General features: G+C 39.0%; 1 protein-coding gene across 7 annotated transcripts in view; it reads left to right on the top strand.

The window, feature by feature from the left end:
- Positions 1-22,768, top strand: part of KIF16B (kinesin family member 16B) — a 151,001-nt gene that overhangs the window by 5,764 nt on the left and 122,469 nt on the right. For all 7 annotated transcript variants that reach the window (XM_082481950.1, XM_082481947.1, XM_082481946.1 and 4 more), the window contains exons 2-7: positions 10,217-10,286; positions 11,285-11,398; positions 15,814-15,930; positions 20,247-20,344; positions 20,870-20,979; positions 21,608-21,750. In XM_082481950.1, the coding sequence (XP_082338076.1) occupies positions 10,217-10,286; positions 11,285-11,398; positions 15,814-15,930; positions 20,247-20,344; positions 20,870-20,979; positions 21,608-21,750 (652 nt within the window). The remainder of the gene's footprint in view (positions 1-10,216; positions 10,287-11,284; positions 11,399-15,813; positions 15,931-20,246; positions 20,345-20,869; positions 20,980-21,607; positions 21,751-22,768) is intronic.

The following is a 22,768-nucleotide window of genomic DNA, read 5'->3' as shown; positions in this document are numbered from 1 at the left end:
TTTAATTTTGTAAGGTACATTAAGAAATGGGTTTATTTGCTATTTATTATCTCTCACCTTTTCAAAAGGACTGAACAGTAGGAAGAATTTTATTCTACAATATGGTTATGGACACCTTCTCAGGACAGGTCCTCTAGCACAGAGAGGACCAGAGGAGTAAGCATCAGTTTGACAATGTACACATCATCTCTCCTTATAATCGCTACCTTTTTACCTGACCTGAGTGAAGATGTGCTTAACAGATGGGTTATGGTTGGCAATGGCTTGGCGATACCCAGTGGGTATGGCCAGGTTCTCAGGTGGGGTTAAGAGCAGTGGGCTGCTTCATTATTTCAGCCTTGGCAGCTCAGCACAGTGAGGCTGCCAGGCATGAGAGCGCACAAAAATCTGCTACTTGTTCAGTTATGAGAAATGTAGAGTCTGATACTTGTTTCCCTATAGGTGAAAAGAAATGACAGTTGTATGGCCATGCGTTTAAGTTGTAGGACTTGGACAGAGAGGAAAAGAGTGGCGAGTAGGACACACAGGTATGCCTGTTCTGAAGGGGCTGTTGGTCGCTGGTTTTGATGGTTCTTTGAGCATGGGTACCAGCAATAAATTGTGACATAAATACTTGTAGTTATGTAAAAATGCCCTGAAAGATTATAAAAGTCTCAGTGATGGTTGTTTATGGCTGTTGTTATTGCTGTCTGTAGTTCTGGAATGAAGATGCAATTGAGCTAGTAGCGTTTGCTAGGAAACATAGGTGCTATGTATTGTGAGGCTCCTCTAAATGGCGTCTATGCGGATCAGATATTTGAGAAAGGGATGTAGTAAGCTGTGTTATAAGGCTGCAAGCAGACTGCTTGAAAACTGAGGAAAGGCTGGAGAACTTGCTGTTGAAGCGACTGAAGTAGAAGTGACAGCTTGCTCACAGCAGAGTGTTGACTCACTTGGAAGGACTAGAAAAGAAAAAAAATAGAGAAGAGCCTGGTGGGCTTATGGAAAAGTCTTGCTTGTCAGTGGCAAGAATAGGTAAGAGGTGATGGAAATCTTATAATCAATTTAGTAGCACAGGAGATGGTTGGTTTTAAAGTTTTAAGGGTTTTTTTTGGCATGAGGGTAATAAGGAGTAGATAAATAGCGCAGGCTGGATTATGTAGGAATGGAAGAAGCAGCAGCCATAGGTGGGGGTAAAAATGCCAAAGTTATTTTACTCAGTAGTTTAAGGAGGACGTTGTAAATGTAAAGCAGAACAGTCGCTCTCCTGAAGAGTTTAAGTTGAAAATGGTCTAGCTGTGTGTTTCCTAAGGGGTGGTAAAATGCAATATGGGACAGCTGTGTTAAGGAGCGGGGTCGAATGAGAGTATGGCCTTTGCTAAAATGAGAAGTTAAAGCCAAATAGGGAAGCCAACACCTAGGATGATGGTTGGCTGGGAATTTGGATGCCACAGGTCAGGATATTCTAGAAAAACTTGTTGGACGCTCCTTAGGCTTTTCCACAATAGCAAATGTCAGCAGTGCTGAAGCAAGCTGAAACTTAGGGGTACGAGCGATAGAGAATGCCAGCACTCCGGTGGTTTGTTTCTCTAGAATTCCTCACCTGTGCTAAAGTACACAGTCCTTCAACATCAGTGGCTTATTTTCCTCTTCTTTCTCTGCCCTTTTCCTCTGTGGTTAATCTTTGAAGTTCTTCTGCTTAGAAGTGACGGATTTGAACTCAAAAGTGTGCTACAATCACAGTGCGGTTCTTGTTTGCAAATATGTTGCAGAGCCAAATGCTGAAGTTGTGTGGTGCTTCCCCCAGCAAACCCCTGGGTCAATATCTCATAAAGTCCTGTTTCTAGAACCTTATTATCTGAATTATGTTGGGAAGGATCAACAAAAATGACAGGAATCATTGATTCAAAAAATATTGAGCTAAATGTGTACTCTATGTGTTACGACTACTGGAATAGATTAGGAGATGCAAATCTAGAAATATTTGCAGGGCTTAGATGTTGAAAAGAGGAGTTAAATATTTAGTTATGGCTCCTTCATAATACCTTGGGAGCAATGGAATGAAGCTAATAATGGATCAGTTTAAACAGTATCTAAGGAATTACTGCTAATGAGATAGTGCAGGTTGGGGAAGAGTCTCCCTAGGGGAATGAAAGCCCAGGTAATTGGGAAGAGCTAATTCCTTTGAAGAAAGTCATTACAGGAAACGATCTTGCTTGAATGGGAAGGTGAGATTAAACCTGGGTGACTTTTAAGTAGCTCCTGCATTTGCTGTTCTGCCTCTGACCTCCTCTGCAGTGGTTTTTGCACAGCTTTATACACAGGAGAGAATAAACGGGGTATGCAGTCTTTAAAACAGGATCTTGCATCTTGCTCGATAGATGAAAAAGGCATCAGGGATGAAGAGTGCCAAGCGCAGAGCTGTGTCCTTGTGCCGGTGAGCAGCAAAACCGGAGCAGTCTTGACCGCTGCAGAAGGAGCTCTACGGAGTTTCAGCAAAATACTGGATTCCCTTTAACTGAAGAGTTAATGGCTGGGACTGACAGTTAATCTTGCATAAACCATCAGAGGTCGGGAAGCCCACATATAGCCTGTTGTTTACATGTGCTTATTTTTCTGTCCTTTCAAGTGCTTTAATGCAAATACTTCAAAAGTTTTTCAAGCCTGTGGGATGTGTCACAATTGCTACCTTGTCTTGTCTGTCCCCCTCCCTAGCATTGAAGAACAAAGACCTTCCAGTGCCAGCGGGGCCAGAGCACAGTGGCAGTGTGGGCGCATGTGGGGCAACATATTAAACTGGGCTCATTTATGATGTCTAAGCCCCAAAACTTTATGATCTTAAGCATTTTGAACTTAAAAGTCTAGTTTTAGAATAGCGTTTCCTAGTTCATTTATTTCAGTATTATCAAACACACTGCCAGGTTACCTACGTGTGTTGCATCACTAAAATAATGAACAATAAAGTACTCTCAAACTCTGTTTTTTGTTGAGAGCTCCCCAAGACCAGCAGGGAAAAAGGTAACAAGTCTTTCTGTATTGTAGCTTTCCTGATGAAAGGAAGCGAGAGAAAGGTGAGTCTGTTGGTTTCTCAGGCTTTGTTTATTTGAAATTAAGACCAGTTTTGAAATAAATGGGATTAGCACTGAGCTCTTGAACTCAAAGACTCTTAGAAGTCTGAGAGTCTGAAAGGCAGGTATTGTTGATAAGAACAGCTGACTGAATTGAAGAGCAAAGTCTTCTATTTTGCAGTAGCTATGAATACAAAGCCAGGGTTATTTATTGAGAGCGGGTTTTTCAGAGTTCTCTAACAGAAAGAGGGTGTACATGGCACTCAGCATCTTAATTGCTGATGGGCTGAAATTCTTATTGTTGAAGATTCAGACACTTCAAATACTGGCTTTATGAAGGCTCCTCTCCCAAGAGTTTATATTGTAAATACAAAGCAGCAGTGATACACAGAACCTGGGGTATACCCATCATTTTTCTGTATGCTTACACATTTGAAAGATATTTGTGCTTAGGTAACTGAAATCATTTGTTGTTGAATCCAGGTTGCTTGTATGTGTCTCAGTTGAGGAAAAGAATGGCAGAACAACAGCCTTAATGGATTACTTGAGGGGTTAGTAGATCCGTGAAGTGAGGCACTCCCCCCTCCCCGAATTTCTAATTTGAGGACCTTCTGGCCCAAAAGACAAGGGCACTGCAGGGAAACAATGGGATTTCTTTGAATCACACTTTGCTGTATACAAGAGGTTAAGTCAGTATTGTCTTTATGACTTGGAATAGCAGGAGTAGAAGAACAAATCAGAAGAAATGATATTAAAAGCAAACTGTCACAGGGACTAAAATCCAAGAGTCTTAGAGAAACTGCGTTGTGTCATAATAGTTACAACAAAATTCCAGGATGTCACTCAAATCAACTTGGTTGTGCCTGATGTTATATTTTATGTTACTTCTGCCAAAGATGGGTGTTTGCTATATTTTCTTAAAGGCTGACATCAGTAATGTGTAAGAGGGGTTTCACACATGGATATCTTAAAACTTAGCTACGCAGGACTAGTTCCTACTGGTAAGACCATTGCTGAGCCTGGTCTGACACTCCATCTACGCAAGCAAAGCAGAAAAGTTGCTGTTGAGGAAGTCTGCTGATTGAAGCTTAAATATTTTTCAGGTTGTTATGCGATCGTTGACCATGGCATGTGTGGACACATTAACTTTTTTAAAGCTAGCTGTTGCTGATGATTTAAAAATTTGCTTATGTGGCTACCCACTAGACCTGATCTGAGTTTTTGGGAGGTGAAGTCTGCTGATAATGCTGTTAAAACCACAAATTTAAAAGGCAGGTCAGGTACTTGACTTAATATACTGACCAGTCTGTATGTGTTACCATGAGTGTGCATAGTTTCCCCCCAAAAGCTAGATATCATTTGACAGAAGACAGCACAAGGACACCTATAGGCTCATTTTCCAGGAGAGCCTTACTGCTGTAGATTAAACTACTGCCTTTCAGTATTGTTGATGAAATTTATTCTTATGGCTAAAGTCGTTTAATCTAGGTTGTCCTTCATACAAGAACTGATGCGTATGTACCAGTATATAAACTCAAGGAATATTTCTGTTTCATGAGATGTACAACATTTCCCCTGTTTCTGCATTCTCTACCACTGCATTTTATTATTCTGGTTTCAGCTGCACGGTGAAGAAAGTTCTGGGAGTAGCAGAACTCTCTCATTTAACTGTTTGCAAAGTTTGCCAATGCTGCTTATAAAACCAGTATCACAAAAGAGAATGTGGATGTCATTTTAAGGCTGCACTAGCTAATTATTAAGATTAATTTGATCACGGAAAACCTTAAGCCACACAAAACATGCTTTATGACAAAAATCTAAAGTACCAAGTATGTGCACAGTTTCTTTTTCTTCCTGAGACGCAATCGCAATCGTGTTTGTACAAAGCTGTTTCCTTTAACTTCAGTCCCCAGGAATTTTTTCCGCTTTTCTCTTGTCTGGCTTCTTGAGGTGAAACATGAAAGATTGGGCAGCCCGTCTGTCAGCCAGTCCGCTCCCATCCGGCAGCTTTTGAATCTGTTGGCTGACGTCAGTCAGATTTGACAGCTTGGTAGAGGTCTTGAAGATAATGAAGATGTGTTGTTCAGAGAGACTGGGAAGTTGTAGAAGAGTCTGCAGGGCTCTCGCAAACAAGGGGGAGACTGCAGCCCTTATCAGCTATCGGAGGGTCCACCTAGGAACCTCCCCTCAAACCAAGTCTGAAGGACAGCTGATTGCAGTCAGGCTGCTAGATGTACACTGTGTAGTTGTTACCTTTTAGACTGTATTAGTGTAAACATGGCTTCAGTCACTTAATTATGGACTTGTAGCCGTATTGGTCAACAACATGGGGTCACTTTGAGCTCAGGTTATGCTGGGCTATTGCCCTGCTATGGAGACAGCTGTGATTCTTATACAAGTGTAATCAGGTAGTACTGGTGACTCAAGCCACAGTGGATTCCCAAAGTCTTGTGATTAAATCAGATTGCTTGACTTGTTCTGATGTTAGGTCTCAGCCAGTATTATATTGAAACTACTTTCTCTTGAAGTTTATGGAAAAAGTTACTTTAACCCAAAGCGTAATGAAGATGTTTTATACACAGACCACCAGGTTTATGTTTTTAATTGCACCTAGATATGGAATCACATTTTTAAAAACATGTACTCTCTACAAAATGATTCAATAAGCATTGAAGATGTTAAAAAAAACCAAAACAAAACCAGAAAACAAACTCAAACAAAAATGTCTGGATAGGAAAGAGAAATTGTGTGATATTTGAGATTGTACCAACTTTATTTTTCCTGTGGTTACAGAAAGTAACAAAGAATTTCTTGTGTAGTAGGGTTTTTGTTTGACTTTTTAAAGCATATGGTTGAATCCAATGTTCCCCTTTTAAGAGTTACTCAAACAGAGGGAAGTGCTCTTGATCTGTGTAATTCAGTGGGACATCAGGGGAAATGTACAGTTAGTATGTTACCAAGCTACAAGAAAAAGCCAAGTTATTTCTGTGGCACACTTTGCGCTTGTTTTTCGGTTAAATCTACCTTGAATTTTTCTGGTCATTAGTCAACCCTTGTGCTTTCATTTTGCGACCCCAGAAATACACGTGGGTAGCGAACAAGCAGAGTGATAAAATAGGAAATCTGTTACGTTGTGCCTAAATTGTGAATATAATAGCAGCAGGCACTTTGCTGAAAAGAAAAGCCACTGAGCATGGTTGAGTTGCTTTTACAAGCGCTCAGACTATGGTTTGGAGTAGTTGAAAAACAAAATCACACATCTGCTCTTCAGTATAATCATTTTCCAATAGATGTTCCATTAGATGTCTACAGTTAAGTGAATTTCCAAGAGTATATTTTACAGACTGTCTTTCCATTTTGACACAGAGATGCCCCGCAGGCAGTTGAGGTCGTGCCTGTCTCCTTGTCCCTGCAGCCTTGGAGGTCCCCTGAAGTCCTCTTTTGAAGCACTGTTTGGGAAAACTGGTTGCACTTTCTGTCCTGTCCTTTTTGGTTGTCCCCTCCCACTCCCCAGATGAAACACATCTTGTACTTCCTGTTCTCTTTTCAGAGTTGTGTCTGACGTGTGTTATGGTAATCACAACTGATTCCCATAGTTTCAATTTAATGGAAAACAATATTATGATTTTTCTAATGGGATGAGCTATAATACATGCTCTAGTGTCTGAATAATACTGAACAGATTAATAAAAAGCCACTGTTCAAATAACTTAACCATCCACTGAAGGGCCTTAAAGATGAACTTGGAAGAACACCAAACACATTTTGCATGTCTGTAACGGGGATTTTTCTAAAGCTTCCCTTGTTGATTTATAATTCGGGTAACAGTGCTTTTCCATGCTCTTTTCCCTTCTCTCTGTGGGAGGATCTTCAAAAAAATCTCGTGGAGGACTGGGTGAGTGACATAGTGATTGGGGGTCATTGAAAGTTGCCTTGAAATCGGGAGATACTGCTAACGTTTGACTGCCTATAGTATGTTTTCTGACTGGATGCCCATGGAGGTCCAAAAGCTGCTCTGGTCTTTGCTCTTAAAATAAGCAGGGAATATAAGGGAAGTAGGGAAAGAAACTTGACACAGAGACGTCTACACTGCAGCTTCTTCCATGAAGCTGCCATGTTTTGATACAGCTGCTGAATCGTCTTCAGTTTGGGGCAGTTCTTCATAACCCACGTGCCCCTTGTGATGCAGAGAAATTACTAAAACTTTGCCCAAGTAAACAATTTATCCAATTACCCCATTACAAAACAAGTATACTACCCCCTTGCGATTAATTACTAGATGACTAGCTGAATTTAGCAATAGTACAGGCTTAATAATAGCACTGGGCTGATGTATTTCTTGGTGCCTGTGCCAAGAAACTTGCCTGCTTGATCACTTTGTAGTTTGGTTAGGAGCCACGGGATCACGGGTTCTAAGTTTCCTTCCCTTGTGATCCTGGAACTCCACGTGGTGTATGAAACAGCAGGGAGAAGAGCCTGGAGGCTGGCCCTAAACACTGCTGTGTGAGCAGATCGGGCTTTGGGGGACGCATGCTTGCTTAAATCATCAAAGCGTTAATTGTGAACTAGTTTTGGCAGGCAGCCTCTTTACGTTGCTTTCTAATGAGGGGGGTGGAATTTGTGGGGGCAGAGTCTTTGGTTAGTGCCTGGGGCTTGTCTCTGGGCTGAGATAGGGCTGGTGGTTCCTATAGGTGCTGGAGGAACAGCTGGTTGCAGTAGGGTTCTCCCAGCCCTGAAGGTTCTCAGAAGGGCACCCAACACTGCAGTGCAGCTGTAAACAGCCCGAACCTTTAATTAAGGTGGAACTTGCAATCAAAACTTTTTTGAAAGGGACTCATCCCCTGCTCAACTGCATTAAATGAGTGCCTGGAAATAACTGGCATCGTGCAAGCAATTTGGTTTTTTATGGGATCCTCTCAAACTCTTTTATGTGTATGATAAATTACACTCAGCTGTCTCATATTAAAATGAAGCTTTAGCATTAGATTCCTGTTAATTCTTTTAATTTATCTCAGGTTGGCTTATTAATTCTGATCATAGTATTCCTGTTTCAGGTTGTCCTCTCCCTATACCTTCCCCTACAAAAATGCAAAATTCAATTTATGATTTTTCTTGTTGGCTAGTGCTTTACAAGGACTTTTTATTTTAACTTTGAAATCCTCATTCTTTAATAATATTTAGTAATATTATCAGCATTATTACAAAAATTAATGACTGCAGGCTTCTCAGAATTTTGAGTAGTTCACATACGGGTGTCAGAGTTTTGTATCAGAATGTAGACTTTGTGTAAACATTTTGTATTTTTCCATTATTGAGTATTTTTAGGTTTTGTAATATGGAGAGCTGGCTGGATCTGGGAAAGAAAGCACCGACATATTTTATTATTTCCCCTTGTACACCTCAAGCATGAAGAAGTCCAGACAAAAAAGCAATAATTCTGGCCCAAACTTCTTCCTGCCTAGAGTCCTTCCATACTTCCTAGAGGAAGCAGGTTACAAATTATATTTGAAGTGAATTTTCATAGTAAGAGAAAGCATTTAATTGGGCTGAATTACCTATTATACCTTCACTGAGCAGTTACAGACAGGTAGAGATTGATGAGGAAGCAGGATGAATGGTAGTCCTCCACACACTGCATTACTGCAATGCTAAAATCTGTTTCCTACTAAAAAATACCATTGGAAACAACTTCTCGGTTTCCTTGTTTGTTATGCATAGCTGTGTTTTAGTATTTCAGTCTCTTAAGTGTAGACCCAGTAAAAGCTGCTAAGGATGCAATGGAAATGACTAAGAGGCATCTCTTAAGGCATGCCTCTAATGTTTTTCAATGGTAGATCTAAATTCAGTAGTATAATTAGTGCTGTAATTATTACAATTATATATTTTAATAGCTTAGAAAATAACTTAATGTGTTGATATTTAAATAATCACTTTTATTTGCCTGATCTTTATTCAGTAGTGCAGATTTTAAAATGGGTTGTGCTTGTCTTTAGAATTTCTACGGGAAAACAGAATGTGAATAGAGGGTAGCTGCACAGTCAGCTGAGGAACATAGAGCTGGCTGATCCAGTACACCACGAGGAAGAAAATGTCACGCTAAAACCCTGAACTCAGGTCTCTTGTTACTGGGAAGAGGTTTCTCTTTTTCATTTTTGGTTGGTGCAAGCGGATATCCTGTAATCGCTAAGGTACTGTGCTATATGGTAAAGCAGCACTTTATTGCTTCAAAGCCCTTAGCTTTCCTTTTCACCAGTCGGGCACACCAGTTTGCACAGTAACTTAGCAGATGGTTTTGGAACAGGCGTGTGTGTTAGCATTTGGGGAGGGAGGTTTTGTATGGTGCATGTAGCAGTTTTCCTCTTCGTGCTCTTCTTTTCGTGTACGTTTTTAATAAATGAGATGTTATGCTCAAGGTTGTCATTCAAGAGCAGCCTGTATTACTCTTGTGACTAACAATAATGAAATCCTATCTGTAGCAAGCAGGTTGATGCATGCTGGTTTTAGATGCTAAGGTAACGATTTTTTATGATAGTTTTGAAAACAGTCGGAAACAAGTGGTGTGAAATAGATGTGGGTGCGTGAAAACACTGCTGCAGAACTGAACTTTTTTTCTTCCTGGAATCAAAGCAGAGCCTCTGTCCTGCACGGCCGTGATCCATCACAACTAAAAAAAAAAAATGTTGGATACCTCATTTCTAAGAGAGTTTTAAAATACTGGGGTTTTGTGGTTTAAATATTTAGTCCCTGTTACCTGGGCTATATGGGTAAATGAGAACTGCTGCTACCAGGATGGTGATAAGAGGCTGGGGCTTATCTTGTAAGGTTCTGTTTCTCAGCTCCTTAGAGCCACATAATTGACTTCACTGGGCTTTGGATCAGCGTACTTCAAATGAAGAACAAACCACTTAATTGACTTGCAGAGTCAAACTTCTAAAGCAGGTTTCCCTAAGCTGCGGCTGTTTGTAGATGAAGGGATTTGGAGGCAAGCCCAAGTACTTCAAATATATCCCATAGCAATAAATAAACATTGGTCACAACAATTAAAAAATGAAATAAAAATGATTTCACTTGATAATTGACTGTGGCAAGCAACCTAGTGAGTGGAACTATGACTGTGGATTTTGGTGGTATGTTTTATTTAATGTACTCAAGTCTCGTTTTTCTTTCAGGGAGAAAGACCTGAATGCAAAGTTTATTATTTCAATGGAAAAAAATAAAACGACAATCACAAACTTAAAGGTGAGTAAACACAATTTAAAAAAGGAAGTCCTAACTGAATAGCTGCCAAGTTATGACAGGACAAAATAGTGGTGCTCACTGTGCTGTGGAGAGCAGCCCTTAGTTTTTAAAATACAGTGTTGAAGTAATGCTTTGGGGAAACAGGTCAAACTGTTAACTTGCTACATCGTGGCTTTCTGAAAATCGCTCTATAGACTGTATCTCATAGGTTTTTGAAGGTTTGTCTCTCTGGTCATTAAATACCTGGAAGATGAAAGCCAACAATAGAAGAGAGGTACATGCCTGGTAGCTGTTAAACCTTTGCTTCATCTGTAGAAGTCTTCTGGAATTCCCATGAAAATGAACTAAACCCAAAGTGCCCATCACATGCTGTAATATTTTGATGGCAGATTTTAACATTTCTCTCAGCAAGAGAAATCATATGCAGCAGATAGGTTTTCGCAAGATAGTTTCCAATGAAAATTAGCAGTGTGTCATTTGTTTAGACTGATTCAGATGCCAGTGAATATTGCTGAAATATAGTGCTAGCTGTCATGTTTCGTGTGCGGTGATAGCTTAAGCAGCAGGTATGTAACACCATTTAAATTATGACTCTACATTGAAATGCTGTTCACAGTGCAAAGGTCTCTCTGGCACCTGTTGATTATATGCGTAGGATAATCTCTTATTATAATCTGAATTTTATATGCAGGACTGATTTAACTAAACATAAGTATTGTGGAAAAAAATGCACTATGGTGTTAGGAGCAGTAAGCTAAAATCCAAATAATTCCTGCTGTGCTGTCTTGTAACATGACTATCCTTCTGGCTGAAGGTATATGTGTTGCTAATTTTTTCACTGTTGTTGGAATAATAGACTGACCTGTCATTATAAATTCCTAAGTGTGTATAGCCTTATTTTAAATTTACATTTGGATCATTTATTGTAAAATGTTTTTAATTACTTCATCAGGATGTATTATTCCAGCTGTCTCTTTTTTTTTTTTTTTTTTTAATAGGTACCAGAGGGTGGTACTGGAGACACCGGACGGGAAAGAACTAAGACGTTTACCTATGATTTTTCTTATTTCTCAGCAGACAGTAAAAGTCCCAGCTTTGTTTGTCAAGAAATGGTAGGATTTCTGAATGTTAATAATTGATTTTTTTTCTCCCTTTCCTTTTTCTTTGGTTTGAGAGCATGCTTTGAAACTTCTTTCCATTGAAAGTGTTTCTTGTGTAATTTAAAAATTCCTTAGGTACCTGAGAATTTGAATTTTGTTTTGTTTTCTTTTTTTTTTTTTTTTTTTTTTTTAATTTACCTAACTTTAAGTGCTGTGTTTTCTAGTACAACAGGCTAAATGCCTTCTTTCTCGTTGTCTTGCCTAATTTGTCTTGTAAGGTCAAGTTAGAAAACTTCTCTGAGCACTAAATTTGTTTTTGAAAAGCTTTTTTTTTTTTTTTTTTAAAAAAAATCACTTTTGAGAAACAAGCATATATCTTTAATTCACTTAGGCAGAAACATTCTTCTTATCTGGTTAAAGTGTTGTGTTTGGGCTTTTTTTTTTTCTTTTTTTGTCCAAATGTCTTGGTACACATTGAAGAAGATTCTTCTTTCTGTTCCCTTGAGTATTCAGCTTAGGAAAGGACAAAACTTCCTTTCTTCCTGCATGCTCAGAAAATCAAACTCAGAGCTATAGGCATTATTTAGATGAACAGATAGTCCCTCCCTGACCTCACATTTGATGTGAGCATTGAACCTTTTTGTTATTTCACATTCCCAAATAAATCTATTAAGTAAAATTCAAGCGTTTTGTGATTGCCATCTTCTCTTTTGGTTTTGTGGAACTTCGGAGCTGTAAGATCAAAGTGAGAGTATTTCATTCCCCTTAAAGTAAGGGTTTGCTGAATATCCTGTAAGCCAGTTGGATGTGTACCTTTTTGGTATGTACCTCATCTATTGTGTAACCCCCAAAATCAGGGGTAGTGGTATGGCTAATCCTAAAAAGCCTCAGAATGAAAACTAATAGTAAGAAACAATAAGTTGAAGCCAATTTCAAATATTTATGAGCAGGACAAGCTTTGCCATTGTATATAATGACTATAATTGTTTGATAGGGAATTTATACTTGGCATTTCTATTTAACCATCAGTGTAAGTGGTACGTCCTATTTTTTTCTGCAAGCTTCTTTCTTTATTTCGCAGAGTTATTAGTTAGTGTTTAATCCAAACATTTGATCATTTAAATTCTTAAACTTTCTTGATTGTTATGTCTTGATGATGTTCTTTTAAGTAACACAGTTTTTGCTATATTCTCTGAAATATCAAGAAATATACATTTATTTCAGCATTGATGTAGAAATACCCTAATTACTTTAGCACTGTGGCAAATTAAAGGAGTATTTGAGCACAGTGATTGGAAGCCTAGTTTCTAGTGGATGTGTTTAAGCAGGTCGTTCAGTCCATATGGTTTTACTAGAACTTTAGTGAATGCTTTAAGTTGAACATGCAGAGTTATTTATACATTTTAACTAAAGCAGCTTTGATCACGTATTTTTCTGCTCTGATTCTAACTGAAGCTTGAGATTTTTGGTTGTGGTTCTGCAGATGCAACAAATGATTGCTTTAAGTTTGCTCATAGAAATCAATTGGTTGTCTCAGTTTAATGTTACTTAGTTTCTTGAAAATGCATATAATTCTCAGTGATAACTGATTGCCATATCCTCAGTTCTTCCTGATAGAGATAGAGATTTATCTCCATAAAGCAGTATTTATGATGTATCAATACAGATTTGGAAATGTCTGCAAAATGTACTGTAAAAGTAGTTATAGAAATTCTTCTTAGGCACCAATTGTGGCTTAGGGTTATGGGTATTTAATTATTGGATACTTTAGGTAGCTGTTTCTTTACCTGACTTGAGATACTTCTGGAAAGCTATGTTAGACAAGACCTCATTTGAAGAATCCCAGGAAGAGAGTCCATTGTGTTGTTAGGCTGTTGCTGTTATAAAGCAGGTTTTTTTCCAGGATCTGAATGTGCTGTGAAATAATGAAGTTTAATTCTTGTTAAACTAGCCATTTGCAAAGGAAACTGGAATTAATATAAATGGATACCCAAATTGTATTCTGTGTTGATGTCCAGTTTCCACATATAAGTGATAAATCAAGTTTTCCTTATTTTAAGTTTTTCTTTATTCGTACCATTTTGCCTCTGTTTCAGAGCAGGTCATGTTGGGGCAAGATCAGTATAACTTGCCTGTGTCAGGACCTTGTGGGAAAAAAAATAATTAAAATGCCTGTGTAGGGATCACTGCCGCAGCCTTGAGCAATGATTTTTTTTTTTTTTTTTTTAAGCTGTGAAGCTTTATGGTTCATAGTAATAGGATGCTGACAATAAATCCTAAACGTGGCTTAGATGTCCATGCTCAATATTCTGCCATTGCAGTGTCCCCCACAACCCCAGACCGCCGCCTTCATCCTTACTGTCAGGAATGCTAACTTCTCTGGCTCAGCCACAAACAAATTGCTGTCCCCGGGTCAAGTGTTGTTTTAATTACTATGTGCGCAGCACATTGAAAACAAAAGGAGTTTTCAAACCATGGGAGTGCGATTTCTAAACAAATGCTACACAAGCTATTGGTTTGCTTATGTTGTTCATTTTATATTTAATTGGAAGACTTTGTAGTTAAGCTCTTATCAAGTTGCTGCAGAATTTCCAGTTTACTGCACTAGCGGCGTAGAAGAAGGGAGTCTGATTCACATTCATCTTGCCATGGAATAAAATTCATCTTGATTGTTGGTAATGCGGTTGCTTAGTGCGCTTTGTTCAGGATTGTTATATTTTTTACTTTTGAAAGGCAGAAAAATAATAAATGGAAGTCTGTCTAATACTACGTGCTCCATTAATATGCCTTGTAGATGCAAAATGTGCTTTAGTATTCAAAAATTAGAGTGGGAGTGGCAATTTACCATCAAGCTACTTAGTTTGTATTCATGGAAGAGAAACAAATAGAATTTTGATGAGTTAAGTAAACCAGTGTCCCAGTCATTTGGTTCTGACAAAGTCCCATCCTAACGATGCTTTTTCTTCTAACCTATATGTTAAGCGTCTGTGTTCAGACAACACTGACTCTAACTGTCTTATGTACTACCTGAAATCACTTGGCAAGGTATACACAAATTTTTAAAAGGGAAAATGCAGTCTAACCAGTAGTGCATAAAGATTTGGTCCAGGTGATGTGGTAAAAAATTGGACATAGGGAAAGGGAAAAGAGAGGGGAAAAAAAAAGGAGCAGTTACTCAGGAGGGAGAATTCCACTAAGGTGTTCCTTTTCAAACAAAAAGTGAAAGGGAAATTGTGCTTTGGCTGATGTTTATACTTTTCCCCTTTGAGAAGAGTAACAGGTTATAGCATTGTAACTCCTTTGCTCAAGGGAAGGTCAAGTTATGTATTCCAAAGGCATACTTGCAACTGAGCATTAACAATTAAAGAAATTACCCAACAGTCCTCCAGGGGAGGAATAGCATGATTATACTGTGTATGTGCCATTGCTATTAAAAATTACTTGTACACCTTGGCTACTTTAAACCACATGTACTGTTGACTAGTAGCCAAATTAGGTGAGGCATCTGTGAGATTTTTCAAAATCATGTCTGGATTGGGAGACCCAAATTAATATTTTCATTGAGAGAAATGCTGCCCCAAGTGGTGCTCCTTGCCCAGTGGGGGTATGGATGGAAATGAGGGGTAATGACAATAAAAGGTCAGGAATCTGGGAGGGATACTGGAGGCAGTATTGCAGAGGAAGGTGGTGAAGGCATCTCGTGAGAACTGAAGTTAATAGGTGAGATCAGATTCCAAATTACGGGTTGTGAAGGAGGAATTGTTACTGGTTTGTAAGTGTTGAGGCCAAAAGAGAAGGGGCTGGCTGAGGAAAGAGGGTCACTTACCACACAGAAAACATGTTTCCATATTTGCTAGCCTAAAAAGTAATGGTATGTAAAAGCCAGTTAGGGAGGAAATAAGGAGAAAGAAATGGGCCATTTTATTAAACTTGGTTAAAGCAAAAATGGAAACCAACCAAACAAGTCCCTCCAAAAAAAAAACAAACCAAGAAACTGACAGGATCAAACATTTCCCTTTGAGAAGGGGCTGAATGTTTGCAGAACATGGAGACTTGGCAAAGGTACAAAAAGTGTGTAGATATTGGCAGTAAGGAAAAGTGAATGAAGTATCTGAGATGAGCTGAAAGATATTGGAGCTATAGAAAGAAGGGAGTGTGGTGTTTGTTTGTTTTTTTTTTTTCTGCAGGTAGATCTTTGACAGAAAAAGAAGTAGAAAATATGCTGTTGCATTACTGTAAACTAAATACTCTAGTAAAACTCAGCATTTTATTTCAAGTACTAATTTCCTGTCCTATAGTAAATATCAATGGTAGATGCCAATAGCTTATACTTTGGTAGTTTATTGTTTAATATTTGCCATGCTGGATTGATGACAACTTTTTCCCCCAAGCCTCTGTTGTCTTAAAGAAACTTCCTTTGTTTTCAGGTTTTCAAAACTCTTGGTACAGATGTACTTAAATCTGCTTTTGAAGGTTATAATGCTTGTGTGTTTGCATATGGACAGACTGGATCTGGGAAGTCCTACACCATGATGGGAAATGCGGTATGTTGTGTTTTGCAAATGCGTATTTTTATTCTGTATTGAAATTATACTATTGCAAGAGCATGTTTTATGGAATTATTATTACTGATCCTGTCTGTGTGCTACTGAACCCTCCTGTAACGTATCTTCTAGTAGTAATCAGAGGTTTTAGAAGCTGCTGCTTTTATAGATAGATATTTACAGTTGGAAGAAGTGTCTTTAAGTGTTATGTTGGACAAAAAGCAATAATTTTTGTTCAGTAACAAACCCCAAATTTTCAAATGTTACCGCTGATTTTCTATGCCCAACTCAAGACAAAAAAGAAGATGCTAATCTTGAGAACACGAATGATTGTCTCCTCAGAAAGAGATCTGTTTTTTAGGCCTCTTTTGAAGGGTCGGAAGATTAAAATAGGTCCTTGACCCCTGTTTAGAGAAGGCTATGAAGTGAGGAGATGAGATAGCCTCATCTCCTTTAGTGACTGGGGATGAGAGTCACTAAATGTAAGTTTCAGCAAACCATTATGAGATGATACAGTAACTTTACTTTTAAGGATTAAGTCCTGTTGAGCACTGCAGTGAAGAGCCTGGAAGAGGAAGGTATGGTAGGAGGGGCATTTGGCAGTTTGAGAGTGAAGGACTTCCTTGCAGTTGCTTTCATGACTGCCCAAGGACAGAAAGAACCCACTAAACTGTTGGGAGTGGAGCAGTTTAAAAGGGCCGACTGAGGGAGTGGAGCAGTTTAAAAGGGCGGATTGATGAAGCCTGTTCACAAGGCAACCTCTACAGGTTTCATTCTCCTTTAATCCTTGGGGGGGGGGGGAAAAATATGGCATGTCTTCTCCCAGCAGAATTGAACAGGAGAATATTGCCACTTGGCCTTTCTCAGATAGATCACTCTTTTGAAATGTAGTAAGATTGGGCACTTTGTACCTCCTTTAGCTTAGGAGGGTAAATTAGCTGTAAATCTTTTTCCTTCAGTTGTCACAGAATAAGTAGGTTTATATTTAACTTCAATATGGTAAGCAGAATAGACTTTTGTAACCAGAAGAGATCTTATGACCTAGATGTGGATTTCTATTTCAGAAATCTATAAAAGTGACATTTTTATGAGAGTGCCTCGCTATATGTAATGACCGTAATCATCAAGATGTTTTGCAAATGAATAGGTGCTGAAGTTTGTTTGACACTGTTCAATAATAAAGGTCTAATCTTCTTGCCATGACACATAAATACTTTAATCTGGCTTTGTACAGAGCGTGTATAAAATATACTCAGCCGCCAAGTTAAATGCTTGAAAACTGATGGCCCTGTCAGAGAGACTACAGTGCTATAAGAAAACCTGAATTGGAAATAAATTTTATTTTTTCCTTACTTCTACTTAAAAAGTATGAATTCTATTCTCGTTTTGCTTTCGATATCTGCTGTTCTTGGCTCTGGAAGGCTTCTTCTGCAATACTGTGTGCAGCAATCATTTCAAGAAATATGTGGACCAGTTAGAATCAGTCTTGAGTAGATCCACTGAAATGATCAGAGATCCATCAAATATGATCTATCAGGAAAGTCAGACTTGTGTATGCAGGAAAAGGAAGACTGTGGAGGAACAAAAGTCTTCCAAGATGTGAAAGGCTGCTGCAGAAAGGAAGGGAATAATTTGCTCCCTATGTTCGAGGTAGATGGGTAAGAAATAGTACCTTTAAATTGCAGTGAGGAGTTTTCTGGTTAGATAGCACAGAAGGAAAATAGGCTTTTAATGGGAAAATTCAGTTCTGAAGTGAACTACTCATTTTGGTTCTACAGATTTCCATGATTGGAAACTGTAACCCAGAGCGAACCTGTCAGAGTTCCAGGGCTGATCCTGCCCTGGAGCTGTAGGGAGTGAAAAGGGAGAAAATGTTTAAATATATTTTCTAATAAAGAGTGTACATTCTGTAAGATGTATATTTTACTGATTATATGCTGGGAACCGTGTGTTCTTCCTCTCTCATCACTATATTGCTATGGTTGAAGTTACTCAATTAGAGCTAGTATTTCCTATTTTAAGACTCTTTGCTGTTGCTAAATTATGTCAGACACTAATGTCTTGCCTAAAACTTTGTGATGGATCTTTCATGTTTTTCCTTAAGCTTTAATTAAAACTGTTCAGGTGTTTCCAAGCATGAGATGAAAGAAAAGTCTTACTTTTTCCTCTTCCTATGTTTAAAAAGAAAAAAAAAAAGTAATAACAAAAAACATGTAGGGGAAATTCCAACACTGAACCCCGAAACCTTATCTGGAGTAGAGATTGATACATATTGGAAATGGCTGCTCCTTTGTTAGCAAAGGCAACTGGCTCAAAAAAAGCCCTATTAAGCTGTAAGTTTCTCCCTTTTTTTAAGTTTGTTTTTTTTTTTTTTTTTAAGCCAAGGTGCAGCTAGGTGAAGAGTTAGGTAAGATAGGAGATTATTATTTCAAAGAATGAAGCCTGGTTTGAGAAGGACAGGGAGTCTGTGGTTAAGAGGGGGAAGAAGCTGAAAAGGGCAAAATGGAGGGATAGAGTGTGATTACAAAAAAAAAAAAAAAGACTGGATGATCAATCACTAATTATATCTGGGCAAAGGAGAGAGGAAGAGGAGCTCAGAGGTGTCACCTGGAAGACGACTTCTGGGACAGAGAATGCAGTGGGAAGCTGAAGAATGAGGACAGAGGGGACCTGTACAGGAGCAGACTGGAGCGGGCTTGGGCAAAAAGGGTCAGATTTTCTGTGGGGGTCCGAGTAGAAGAGAAATCTTTGCCTGTGGAGCATTTGCCCTGCCAGAGTCTGGTGCAGAGTAGTCCCTTGTCTCCCTGTTTTCCTGCTGCCAGATATCTGTAGAATCCCACCAGGCAAGCACGCTTGGGTGCCTGGAGCGCCTGGGCTTTGCTCGTGTTGGATGTTCGGTCTGGTTTGTCCTAAGTTGCCTCCTGCTTAATTACAAGGCCCCTAACTCTAAGCAAGAACATTTCTTGCCTCAGTGGTGCATAGAATTAGAATTAGTCCATTGCATCAAATCTCTTATGCATTTTTGGACTGGAGGCAAATTATAACTGACAGACTGTTTTGTAAGCCACTTTGGAGTTTGCAGCTCTGAGCCCGAAGCTCATCTGTATGTATATGTCCTCTCCCTTTATTCCTGGGAGCCACGTTCACTCATTTCAGCTCTGAAGGAGTGTTAGCTGCTGTCCTCCAGAAGTGGTGGGGAGGAGTTGTACTCAGCAAGTAGTTGGTCATCCAACTAATCAGACTCAGTGGGAATGGGGCAGCTGGGAGCAAGCAGCCCCTTCTCAGCTGAGACCAGAGCTGCACGGCGCTCTCCTGCTCCTCTCTGCTGCTGGGGAAAACCCTAGCTTTGACTTACAGCCTCGCTGCTTGGCTGGAAAAGGGTCTCCCTGGAGCAACGGGAAGAGCAGAGCTGCATGCTGTGTCTCTGGATACATCAGTGGTGTTTGCTGCTGCCTCGCAGTCTAACACGTGTTTGACATCAGCGGCAGAGCAGCAGCCTCAGTGGGATGATGCTTAATTCTCAAGTGCCAGCTTAACTGAGAAAATGACAGCCTGCTGCTGCTGGCTGCTGTGTTAGCTGAAGTGGTAAGGACCCTGTAAGGGATAGTTGCAGCCCTGCTGGTAAACCACATAGTCTGTAGGGATCAGTGAGAAGGAATGTGTTTTTTCGGTTTGCTTTATTAAACTGACCGAGCACTTTGTGCATAAAAACTCTTTAACTGCGGAGTTGAGCAGTCGGAAGTTAAATATCAAATTTAATTTGGCTGCGTTGTGGGATACAGTGAATGTAGTTTCAATTTTGTTACTGCATGCTGATTTATGCAGAGGACCTGCTGCATCTTTCAAGATGGGATGGACTGTGAGCTGGGGATTGGAGGTTTGAATGAGAGTGGTTCATGGATGCACGTGCATGGCTCTTGTCCCATTCTCTGCAGATGTTGCCAAGTCCATAGTGAAATGAAGTGGAAGGAGAAGTTAGGAAATATAGTATTGGGATAAGGCAGTTCATCTGTTGCTCTGGGGAGCGGGTTTCTGCCTTATGCAGTTGGGGTTCTTTGAACTAAGGGAGAGGGGTGAAATGTATCCCAATAGCAAATAATTGCAGCTAGTATATACGTTCCAACACACACACACAAGGATTAACGTGGCAAGATGACTGCAGGTAAATAAAGGGCAAGAGAGTACTTGCTGAAAAGTTTCCATTTTTCCCCTTTTGTGGACGTTGGAACTCTTCACTAGTGGTCTTGGGTCTTATTTTTCAAAATATATTGTGCATGCATATATAGCCTTGGAAATAAGAATTGCTGTCGTTGCAGGGTGATGCAGGTTTAATCCCTCGAATTTGTGAAGGATTATTCAGCAAAATAAGTGAAAAAACAAAGCGGAATGAGGCATCCTTTCGAACGGAAGTCAGGTAGGTCTTGGTGTGTTAATAGTTTGCTGGTTATCAAACTTATATCAGTTACAACCACCCTGTTTCACATATCTCTGAGAAAAGTGTGTGTTTTTTCCAATAACTTTCCATGCTTGGCCTCAGTCCTATAATTGATTTTTGTTGGCAGTCATAGTCAAAATGCGCAGTCCTAACTTCAACCCAACAGCTGTGCGTTTTTCTTTATTTAAATGATGGAGAAAATGCCTGTGCTACTAGACAGCATCTTCCTTATTTTTACCCTTTAATTCAGGCTGATGTTGGGAGATCTTGATCTTGCTAATGTCTGTTTCCTTTCTACTTCTTGCTTTTTTTGGCTTTTTTTCCGTATGATACAAGTACACTATAGTCATTACTATCTCAAGCCAACTTTGGATCCATTAGCTTTTCCAGGCATCTTGCTTTCAAACACAATGTTAATGTGGCTTTCCTTTTTTTTTTTTTTTTTTTTTTTTTTAAAGACTCTTGAATCAGTCAGTGGTTTTCTAATCTTTTTTTTTCTTTCAGTTATCTGGAAATTTATAATGAACGTGTCAGAGATCTTCTCAGACGGAAGTCATCAAAAACTAACAATTTACGAATACGAGAGCATCCAAAAGAAGGGCCATATGTTGAGGGTAAAAATACTTCCAGTGTTTTGCACTGGATGTTCTATTACCTTTATGTATTTTGAAATGTCATGTCTAATTGCATAGGGCATTTTTATCTTTTAAAATATAAATGATGATGGATGCAGTGCTTTCCTTTGATATAAAAACATTAAAGAATAGCCTCTCGGTTTGTATCCCCACTGGCTTTCCAATTCTAAGATTACTATACAAATACAAGTTTTATCTGTAAATTCATAACACACTTGTGAATAAAGTTAAGGGATGCAATTGGTTTTAAGGCTTTGTTGACTGTAATTTATAAATCTTTAGTGTTTAGATGGAAAGAACCTATTAGGATCTAATTGTCTTGATCTGTCTTCTACCAGGGAAGGTTCACGTCTCTTCAGGGATTATGCTTATGTTATTGCACTAAATACTTTAGTAATATTGCATTTTTTTTTTCCTTAATTTACTGTAAATGTGTAAGTTCTCCATTGTTCACATGAAGCCTCATTCCTTTCCTTAAGTAATAAACACATATGACAATAAACGCTAATTGCAGCAATACTTTGCAGTAGTGAGGGTAATGTGAATGTTTTTGTAAAGAAAATCAAGTGTGGATATGACCATACTGTAACACTCTGCTTTTCTTTAGATTTGTCTAAACATTTAGTGCAAAATTATACTGATGTAGAGGAACTTATGGATGCGGGAAATATAAATAGAACGACAGCTGCAACCGGAATGAATGATGTCAGTAGCAGGTCGCACGCCATTTTCACAATCAACTTCACTCAGGTAACAAAACAACCCCCCCGTCTTAATATGTGTTTACATTCAATAATTCATATGATAATTACAAAATAAGGTCAAATAAGCAAGTATGGGTAGATAATGACTATGTTGTTGCTTTGCGACAGGGAAAGTTAAAAGTGTGAAAATACCGTTTTGAGAATTATCAATATGTTTATCAGTGATTATAAGCTTTAAAATGTACAGTCTAATGTGATTACTTAAAAAGCTATGTAATAGATTTTGAGCAGGTAATTATAGGGAGTTCAGGCCGGATAACAGTGACCAGTGCCGGCGTGTTTCACAATGCCGCCGTGACAGGAGGAGTGGGTGAGGAGCGTGTTGTGTGAGACCTGAGCCAGAGCTGAACACAAACTACCTTTTACACTCTGATGTTATCCAAAGTTTACGAAAAAACCTATCTCCGTGGGCCAAATAGTAGAGCATAGAAATGTTTTCTGAGTGTTTTCTTGCTGACTCTTCATCTGTTACTGTTTATATTCCTTGGTTTAATGATGAAATAATGGAGATTTAAGACATTTTCTCAGAGCATAGTGATCTTCTTGTTTATATGTAGTCAACTTCTCCAGTGACTCCTGCTCTTCGTCATTGTTTTTGGAGGGCTTTTTAGACAGTTGGCGGATAACCTGCTAGATGAAGAGAAGGTAGCATAGAGGTGGTTGGCTCTACTGACAGAACTTTGCATGTCTCCCCCCAAAACCACACACAAAATCCTGTGCACAGCTGTTCACTAATGACGAATTGCTCATCGCAAAGCTTTCGGAAGAGGACGAGAGGCAGGCAGCAAAAGGTCTTGCTCTACTGTTGTACTGTAAAAGTAGAAGGAAGTTTGAAACCGGGCAATCTGAGTTGACTTATGTGAGTGAATTAAGATAAAAACTGTGAGGAAACCTCAATTAAAATCATAGTAGCAATTGCAATTTTATTCTTACTTGAACTTGGAGACAGGGAGAGAAATTGACTGTAAATATGTCTGTGTATGCTATAACTTTAAATGTTGAAA

Source organism: Vanellus vanellus, assembly GCF_965231255.1.
Source record: "Vanellus vanellus genome assembly, chromosome: 3".
Lineage (NCBI taxonomy): Eukaryota > Metazoa > Chordata > Aves > Charadriiformes > Charadriidae > Vanellus > Vanellus vanellus.
Note: the sequence above shows the minus strand (reverse complement) of the source record. Positions and strands in the feature narration are given on the sequence as shown.